The sequence below is a fragment of the Branchiostoma belcheri genome, unplaced genomic scaffold (assembly GCF_001625305.1).
Source record: "Branchiostoma belcheri isolate BF01 breed outbred unplaced genomic scaffold, Haploidv18h27 scaffold22, whole genome shotgun sequence".
NCBI classification, from domain to species: Eukaryota; Metazoa; Chordata; class Leptocardii; order Amphioxiformes; family Branchiostomatidae; genus Branchiostoma; species Branchiostoma belcheri.
Window position 1 is genome coordinate 498,646 of NW_017803713.1, and position 10,298 is coordinate 508,943.

General features: G+C 41.3%; 1 protein-coding gene across 1 annotated transcript in view; it reads left to right on the top strand.

Annotated features, from left to right (window-relative positions):
- Positions 1-10,298, top strand: part of LOC109470093 — a 36,378-nt gene that overhangs the window by 18,848 nt on the left and 7,232 nt on the right. The window contains exons 7-10 of the mRNA XM_019768873.1: positions 608-749; positions 5,298-5,408; positions 7,129-7,521; positions 8,589-8,699. Of these exons, the coding sequence (XP_019624432.1) occupies positions 608-749; positions 5,298-5,408; positions 7,129-7,521; positions 8,589-8,699 (757 nt within the window). The remainder of the gene's footprint in view (positions 1-607; positions 750-5,297; positions 5,409-7,128; positions 7,522-8,588; positions 8,700-10,298) is intronic.

A 10,298-nucleotide genomic window follows, 5' to 3' on the forward strand; every position in this document is an offset into this window, starting at 1 on the left:
TATTGACGTAGCTACATATATAGACAAATATGCTCAACATATCTATACTTCTGTTTCCGTTATAACTTAGTGTCCAGGTCAGTTTTTGTTGATATTGGTGTGGCCAATAATGTTCGTTCGTTTTCAAATTATGTCCTAAAAAAGGCCTGGTTGATATTATTTCTCGTTCAACCAAGGTTGACCTGAATTCACCGACCAGAGTAGCAGGTGTCATCACACAAGGGAGAGCTGACGAAAACCAGTGGGTAGAACGTTACAAGCTAAAATATAGCTGTGATGGCAGCAACTGGAACACTTACTCCGAACAAGGACAAGAAAAGGTTAGCCACCGGTACCCTTTCAACATTAACCAGTGATTTATAATTCTTTCATATGTGCATAAAATACCCGTACCTTAACGAGTGCTGAAACTGCACAGTATGATGTGCAATATCTCATTTCTTTCCGAATATCCTTTATAGTAGATCTGATATTCAAACCACAATAAAATTAAACCGATCTGACGCTTAAAAACTATCAACAAGCATCTTAACCGTCTCAACATCTTGTAAGAGACGTCCGGAAAATATCATCATTTGATACACAGATTGTCTTCTCTAATAAAAAGGTGTTCGATGGAAACAGCGACAGGGACAGCGAAGTCCGGCATCGCCTAGACCCGCCTGTTACAGCGCGCTTCGTCCGGTTCCATCCTTCAGACTGGCACGGCCATATCAGCATGAGAATGGAGGTTCTCCGGTGTGCAGACGGTAGGACAACATTTTTGTTTAAACACTCGACATTTTCTCCATCCAAAACCAATATGTATAGAAATGTACATCGGGCTATGTCTGTCTACTGGGTTTTGGAATTTTTATCTTCATCATTTGATTAGATAACTTTTTAATCGACACGAAATATATCTTTACATTGCTATCAAAGAAATTTCGACCCAAATATTCGTGTACTCCATGCCTTAATGATTTTCATTGAACCAGTGAGTAAAATACACATGGCGAGTTTTATAATTTGCTATAGTCTTCTGATTTCTTTATTTATTCAACTAAACGTAACCTCCCCTGTACATGTCAACCTCCAGAAACTAGGTGCGGCCCTGAATGGTACAGCCACGGGTCCAAATGCAAAACCGATCTGTATAGAAATGTACATCGGGCTATGTCTGTCTACTGGTTTTTGGAATTTTTATCTTCATCATTTAATAGATACCTTTTTTTAATTGACACGAAATATATCCTTGCTTTTTACATTGCTATCAAAGAAATTCCGACCCAATTATATTCGTGTATTCCATGCGAGAATGATTTTCATTGAAGCAGTGAGTAAAATACACATGACGAGTTTTATAATAGCTAGACTTCTGATCTGTTCATTTATTCAACTAACGTACAGCCTCGCCCCCCCCCCCCTCCCGCGTACATGTACACTTCCAGACACAGCAGCCGAAGCTAGGTGCGGCCCCGAATGGTACAGCCACGGGTCAAAATGCTACCGAGTATTTGAGGAACAGGTGACATACGAACAAGCGAAACGTATCTGCGCATGCCACCACTCCCACCAGGCTCTCCCCAAAGACCAGACGACCAACAACAGGAATATTTACAACTCCCTTTTGCCTGTTCATGCATCTCACAGTCATAATACCAGATCTTCCGCACATAACTTTAGATTACCAATACCTAAGTCCAACAGCAGAAAACGCTCATTCCTGTATCGTGCAGTCGTGCTCTGGAACGATCTACCACCTGACGTTAAGACACTGTGCGATGTTATCAGTTTTAAGAAAGCCGTTTCAAACAGTAGTAGTGTCACCTGATCCTTGACCCTTGCTCGCCACTTTTAAATTGTTTATATCTATGTGTATTTATTGTTGATGTGGTGTACATGTATGTATGTATGTATTTTTAAATGTTTCCACTATGTTGTAATTGCTATAATGTTTGAGCCTTGGAAGATTAGCCCTTCGGGGCTAAAAGGTTTCGAAATAAATGAAATGAAATGAAATGAAACTTCCTTGTCCAACTGCGGAACTGTGTGAACACGTGCAACGCACGTGCAACGCACCTGATTTCTACCGTATACAAAGACGACTTGACGGGCGACTGCCAACTCGTCTCCAAGATGCCCAGGAAGGCTCAGAAGAAGACTACCAGACAAGATCCAAAGAAACGCGCCGCGGAAGACACCGGAGCGGCTAGTGATGATGGACCTAACAGGAGGTGCACGCACTTACAACGTGCGAGTGAGTAAGGAAACCTTGCGTACGCCGCACGTGTAGGTACAGCCTGTACGGCCTCTACGTGCCTGTGCGGCAACGTAGCAATCGCACAGAGATCGTGCGTTGTAAGCACGTACAGCGCACTTTCCACTTGAGCAACGTACGATGCACGCAACCGCTAACGGCCAGGCGTGTCGTGCAGACCACGTACGTACACCTTGCGCAACCGTGCGAGTGACGTACTCCCTCGGCCGGCCACCCTACGTTTGCAGAAAAAACGTAGCAGACGTAGCCATGACAAAAACGTACGGACAAAAAGCACGCACGGCGAGTTGTGACCGTCGCTTTAGGGACGTCCCGCGGATAGGACGTTAAATGGAGGTCTCGTGTTTGGGAGAGCCACACCCCACCGCATTTATCGAAAAGAGTAGGGGACCTTCCCGGTGTGTGTGGCTAAAACCTTACAGTCATATAGCCTGGGGTCGTATTGAGGTCACCTGAGTTAGCGCAGAATGGCAGTCGCTCCATACCCTTGCCCCATGGCAATAATTGTAAGTTCCTCACAAGCCAGCCCCTTGGCCACCAGTAGCCACCAGTAGCCCACCCAATAACAATAAAAAAACAGTTCTACATGTAACTTCTAAGTCTTACCCGATGGTAAATGTTGCACAATTACCACGAAGGCGCAGACGGCCACAATCCAGCCCATGGTGTTTTCGCGTGTGCCTGCTCGCTCGCGGAAATGTGGACACAGGGTTTGAAGGAACAGCCTTAGGCCCCTGTTGGCGGAACGACTTTGGTCCCTGTTTGCGGATCAGTCGACGTTGGCCCCTGCACACGGAACCTTTGCTCAGCGATCTGCGCAAAGTTACTGGGTTCAGAGAGTATTTTTGCATCTTTGGTTGCCGCGACACAGTAATTTTTTCGTGAGATGTGTCACTACCTGAGCCAACAAGCCAATTTGTTTTAATCTGGTTAACCGGCACAGTTTGGATGTTGTGGTGTCGACAGCACGTATAACAAATAAACACTTACAATGTAGGTTTAACAATCCCCCGTCTCTTATCAGCCGTGGTACATGTATTACCCCTACCTAGACCGCGCGGGGGGGGGGGGGGCTAAAAGTGTTGCCATGGCAACGGGTTTCTGGCAGGCATGAAAATTCAAGGACAAATGCCAGTTATCGCGAAAATAAAACCAACTACCGCGGAAACAGTGAAAATAGAGCAACAGAAAAATTCGCAAAAATGACACTAAAAGAAAGAAAATCGCAGAAATTAATAAAACCAAAACAAAATCGCTGTTTTTCGACCTTGTAGACATGAAAGAAGTTTCTAAGCTTGCAGCCAAGCAGCCTTTATAAAGGTTAACGTTAAGTAGCATCGTTGCGGCACTGAAATTATACGGCTTCACATGGGATCTGATGATACCCACGTGCACTTTTAGCCGCTAAGGTACAGGTTTAGTCGAACCAAACGCAGCAGAAAACTCGTGCAGCCTTACTTAAGTGATCAGTGTACAAGCTTACTTCATCAGAGACCCACACGTTCTTACATTTAAGCGCTGATCATGAGTGAGGTTTACTTTAAGACACCTTGCCCATCAGCAAAAATTAAGTAGGGAGTAACAACCAATGCCACTTTTTGTGTCAAAATATCATCTTGAAATAGAATATGCAAAATAAATAAACACGCAAAATAGACTTAATGTAAGTGCATCTAAGGTTCCCTCTAATGGCCCGGTTACATTTCCTAATCTGGCGCCCGGTCTTACAGCGATCCTGCCCCCAGCAATTTCGCCCTCCAGTAGGGGTTAAATCACTAGCGATTTCGCCCCGCCTTCGTAGATCTCGCCCCCCTCCCGCCCTAAGTCTTATGAAACGAGACTTGGAAAAGTTTAAAAACTAATTACAGTATAACTTAAATGAGATGATTTTTGTTGTTGTTGTTCACGGAAAAAGCCATTAGCCCCGTCTGATACCATTTTAGAGAGAGAGTGTGTAAAAGTGGGCGGTCAGGGAGATGTTTTATCAACTGCTCAGCTGTCTTTACCAGGTTACATTCAAAAAAAGAAGGTTATGTTTTCAGGGGCGTTCGTGTGTCTGTGTGTTTGTGTGTGTGTGTGTGTGTGTGTGTGTGTGTGTGTGTGTGTAAGCACGATAACTCGAAAAGGCTTTGATGGATTGCCTTTATACTTGGTAGGTGGGTAGGTCTTCATGAGACCTCAAAATGATAAGATTTTGGACCGCCTAGCGGCTTGTTATGGTACTGCAGCTGAACTTTCGGTTTTGATATCTCAGGATCCAGACATGCAAGGGTGACAAAATTTGGATGGTAGATAGCTCTTGTGTTGGGGAAGACGTGACATGAGTTTGGGCCCCCTAGCGGCTTGCTCTGGAACTGCAGGGCTATCTGTTTGAAAATATTCAAAAGAGGATAACTCAAGAACCGGTTGACAGATCGTCGCGATTTTTGGTATGTAGGTAGCTTACCTGATGCTTGATATAATTATATGACAATTATGCAAATACGGATGTAATTTGCATAATTTATGGGGAAATTCTATAAATCAGCTGTATTCCATGATAGGACTATTGAAGCTACTGAGATTGGTAATTGAGAACGAAAGAAACACAGGCAGATATTAATTATGTAAATGAAGACTTAATTTGCATAATTAATGAGAAAATGTTATGATTCTGTAATGATAAATGCCTGGAATTTCATACTTGTGGTATTTGAAAGTTCAGTGAAGGTGAACATCATTAAACATAAGGTATTCAAATCAGGACCTCATTTGCATAATTTATGAGGAAATGCTAGAATTGCATTGTTTGTTAACATAAGACTGTCTTTTGGTTGTACAATGTATGAAAATATGATAAACTGATATAATACATGAAAATAATGATCCTATTTGTTAAATAAGGGGGAAACTCTTTATTTGTCAGTCATAAAGATTAACATTATTTGGCGAAGGTATGAGATCGGGGAACTCTAGTTATACTAATGATATCTTGTCCAAATTATCGGTTCAAAACGCCTTATTCTTTTTTCTTTCTACACTGGATATTTTACAACAGGCACCACAACTCCACCTCTACCAACAACAACTCCCGCCGTGACCACTACAACAGCTGCCACCAGCACAGCGGCCATGTCAACTGCAGGGGCTGCTAAAACTTCCACAACAGGTAAAGCCATCTAACATTTCTGTTTGTTTGTTTGTTTGTTTGTTTGTTATGTTTACCCAAGGAACACATTTTCTTCTTCCTCCTCTTCCTCTTCTGTTCCAAACACACTAACCTCTGACCTGACCAATGACATGACTTGTTGACGTCACCATGGCACATGGTGTTAGGTTACATAATGTTGCAATTTCATTGCAATTGCAACAGGTCTGCTCTACTCCTATCACCATATACTCGTACATGTAATACTATGTAAATGTGTTTGAGTAAAAATCAACTGGTAGGGCAGACCATGTCCGAAGGTAAACATTATGCATTTGCTTTCCAAATGTTAGTTCTCTAGTTAGTTCCTGTATTAAGACGGCCTAATATATGTATATGTAATTACTTTTGTACAGTTTTTAAAAATATGATATTATGTGAATACTCCCGATTGCATCATTTCCGTGTCAAACCGACGGGCTTATAGCGTCACGTTTTTGGGTTCATAAACAGAAACCCCACATACATAATGGTTCCCCATTTCCGTGTCAAAATTACGGACGTATTAAACATGTTCGGGTCCAAACGTCACGTTTTCAAGTCAATCTGTTTCAATTAACAAAAAAATCAATAATCTTTATCAATAATATACGGAAATACTTCCGATTATTAATTTTTCTTGTTTGTTGTCTTTCATACCATACTTTTTGGGTTTAGCAAGATATTCTAAGAAGCTGTACATGGAATTTTACGAAACTTGTTATAGATGTAGTGTTGATGAAACCACTAAATGGCTACATTTTGAATCACCTGGTCTATTGATACTTAACCGATTCTATGCTGAAATCGAGTAATCAGGTCCTGCCGGGGACATGAGTTTTAAATGTTGAATGGGTCTCTTGCTTGGAAAGAAGTGACATGGGTTTTGCCCTCCTAGCGGCATGTTTAAGATGTGCAGGTGCGTTTGTTTAAAAATCTTTAAGAAATGATAATTTGAGAAGAGGTTGTCAAATGTTTGGTATGTAGGTAGCTTGAGTGATGCTTGACATAACTATAATGCAAATAATTTAACTTGCATAACTGAAAAGTAAATTGTATTAATCTGTTATGTTCCAATTAGTAGCGAAAGGAACATCGGCCTTTATTGATTATATGAATTAAGACCTAATTTGAATAATTAATGCATAAATTTAAAAGGTAAACATCATATGAAACATAGCCTTTTTCAATTCAGCCAAGACGTAATTTTCCTAACTTAGAGAACATGCTAGAATGGCTTTATTTGCTAGGATTATCGCGTAACAAATATAATAAACTGATATAATATTAATTACAAATGAGGAATTCATTTGCATGATCATTGGAAAATCATTTACAATACTTTATAAAAATTTATCTGTGTGTATATACATTGTACTTACAATTTTTATCCAGCTCAAAGTTCTCTCGCCTCGATCAGTCACTCTGGTCTTCCTCAGAAGACTGACGAAGTAAGGCTTTTCACGTGGCTTCTTTGAAGTATGACGTCAATACTAGGTCAAAGGTAGGTGATGCCGGCCCCCGTCGCACGTCACACTTCGGGAGCCACGTGACAAGTCTCACTAGGTCAGTCTATTGAGGAAGACCAGGGTGACTGGTCGAAAGCTCGAGGCGAGAGAACTTTGTGATGGATCAAAGTTTTTAACTCGAAACGTCAGTTGTATAATTACGTGAAACGTTTCTGTTTTTAATTTCTGTTCAGGATATTCATTACTGATGCCTTCGTATTACGGCTTTGACATCTACAAAGTACCCGTGACTGGAAGCATGATCAGTGCCAGCCTCCGCACCGCTTGCGAAGCCCAGGGGATGCAACCAGTGTGCCACAGACCTGAAGACGCGAAACCAGAGTTTTGGTTTTCCTACTGTCAAACCATCCCGGTTGGGACTGAAATATCATCAACAGAAAAAAGTCACGAAGTTCTAGCATATCATTTGTGTGGTTCCGTGATTCCAAAGGCATGCGAGCCACTGCATGATACTTTTGTGGCTGTACGGGGCTGGCAAAGCAACGACGGCGCGTGTGGAGTCACATCATCTACTTGGTGCGTCGATGGCAATAACTTCAACAACAAGCACGCACTCTGTTCCAGAGGTAATGTATAGCAATTTTTGTTTTGAAGAGTTTCTTTGTTTGTAGTACAATTGATGTCCCTTTGATGGTGTGTGATGGGAGTTTGATACAAGACAATTATTAGTTACTCTGAGGTCACATTTCCAAACCGGCGCCCGGCCGAGCTGTTGAAATGAAACAGGGTTTCCACGTCATTTGCTACATGCATCGTAACTACATACAAGCCCATGAAAAAAAAACAGCTGGGGTGCTCACGAGGGAGGACGCAACCTATAAGGGGTTTTGTGATGTAAGGACAATTATAAGCACGCAAACATGTACATAAACAATAATGACAGCTTCATAAACACACACATGTGTAAGAATGACAGAACGTCTTTGATTAACTTGAAATCGTCTCCGATGTCTCAAATTCAGTTTTACCAGCGGTAAAACCAGGAGTATTTATCAAGTAGACATCAATTCCTTATCCTGCTCTTAAATGCTCTTCAATTCCTTATCCCGCTCTGAGTTTGACCGAGGTGTTGTTCAAAATAGAACTGGGGGTTCGATGTGTTCGTTCATGAAAGGCCCCTTGAACAGTCTGAACATTGTATGATTTGCATTGGAAACTTAAAAGTCAGAGTTAAATTCTTCTTGAGTCCCGAACGGGCCAAAAAAAATAACCCGGTATTCGCTAGGTGTCCCACGGGGCCATGCAGGGGTCACGCTCGAAAGTCCCCCCCCCCAAAAAAAAACGACCGGGAACTACCCACCAGGGCCCCGTTTTTCAATTGGGACTAAAGCTGTATCAGGGGCTTGTGATACAAGGAGAAATTTAAGCACGCAAACATGGACGAATAATTTGAGTTTCATATTAAGTAAATGTAAGAATAACAGACGTCTTTGATAAGCATGAAATCGTCTCTTAGTTAAAGATAAAAATCTATTTCAACACAATGATTACACAGAGGTCAAATGTAGAAAGACCACTGTCGCCTTCAGCAGGATGATTAATGATTAATGACTATATAACGTTTTGTTGTCTTTTTTTCTCATTTTCTTTTTCTACACTAATCATTTTTCGACAGCTGCAACCACCACACCAGCTGCAACCACCACACCAGCTGCAACCACCACACCAGCTGCAACCACCACACCAGCTGCTACCAGCACAGTGGTCTCATCAACAGCAGGAGCTGCTGTATCAACCACAACAGGTATGGCCATATAACGTGAATTTCGAAGTGAAATTTGTCCATGTATTATCAATACTGTTGTTTGTTTATGATTTGCAATTAGCATCCGGGCAAGAATTTCCAATAAACTTGTTAATTAAATCCAATGTAATCTTTACAAAAATATGTTTCATGTTCCACACACACAAAAAATCTCACCTAGAGCTTTCGATCAGTCACTCTGGTCTTCCTCAGTAGACTTACCCAGTGAAGCTTGTCACGTGGCTTCTTTGAAGTGTGACGTCAACACTGGGTCAAAGGTATCTGGTAGACGATGTCGGTCCCCGTCGCGGTTCAATGAAGGGTGATGGGCCCTGATGTATATGACTTCCTTCACACCTCTCAAATAGTCTTGTTCAGAGTCCAAAAATCCTACAGCCTCAAACTAACAACACAGATGAACTTTCATAACAAAAATATCTTTCCCTTTCTTTATCATTGTTACCATATTGCTTTGTTGCTTTGACATCGTTTATATATGTGTGAGAAGAGGACTAGATAAGCATTCTATTACTTTAAGATAAAAGTAAACAAAACAAATAACATAACTTCAGCCATTAGAAGTCGTAACAAAAAAAATACCGGTCTATTTTTTTATTACACTGAAAAATTAACTTAATGCCATGTGGGTCATGTGAGTTATATTATCTGTCGATGATTTTCAGAACGCCCAAAAAATGTTGCGATAGTTGTAACAATGTGTAAAGAATGTTCTGTAAAGTGACAGTAGTGTTGTTAGTACATAAAGTATGTTTTACATGTAAAAATATTCCCAAGTAAAAAATGTATTTTACCAACTTTACTAACTACTAAGAACTTAACTAACTACTCTTCAGCCTTGAAAGTGCTGAAACTCCAAACACTTGAAGACCAAAGAGTCGCTCTGTGCGCTAGGTTCGCCAAGAAGGTACACAACTCCGATCTGTACAGTCACTGGTTGCCTGAACTTAGAGGAAATGTTAGCGGCAGGGTGATCAGACAGAACAGAAAGATTGACCAATTGTCAGCAAGAACCGACCGTTATAAAAAGAGCTCAATCCCATACTTTTTCAAACTGTTGAACAACTCTGCATAGTAGGTAATCCGTACAGTCCTTTTGTGCCTACAGGTTGTGTTTAGTGTCCTTGTTTTGGTGTCCTTGTATATAATTTACTGGTATTTAAAAGAAAATAACCTAGGGTTTTAAATAGTCGACCTATTTCAGGCTTAGGGCTATGGTTTGTATTAGCTGTGTGTTTGAATTTGACAAACTTAGTGTACTGTTTACAAAAACTCATATATTTCATGGAGGTATGAAATCTCTCGAATTCTTGTTGCATTTGTGAAATAAACCAATATATATATGCTGATCATGACAGGACCTTGGGTGGTTCCTGAGAGTTGCCCAGCGGACACAAGTTCCATCACACTGCCCAATGACAAGACGTACACCGATGGGCCGGAGGGTGCTGTCTCCTACTCCGTGGCTGAGACAAGCTGCAGCGGAATGGGCCAAATAGTTGCCGTGCCACGGGACTCAAACGAGCAGCGATACTATGTGTTCTACAAGAACTGCATCAGCACGTAAGAACTAACATTTCA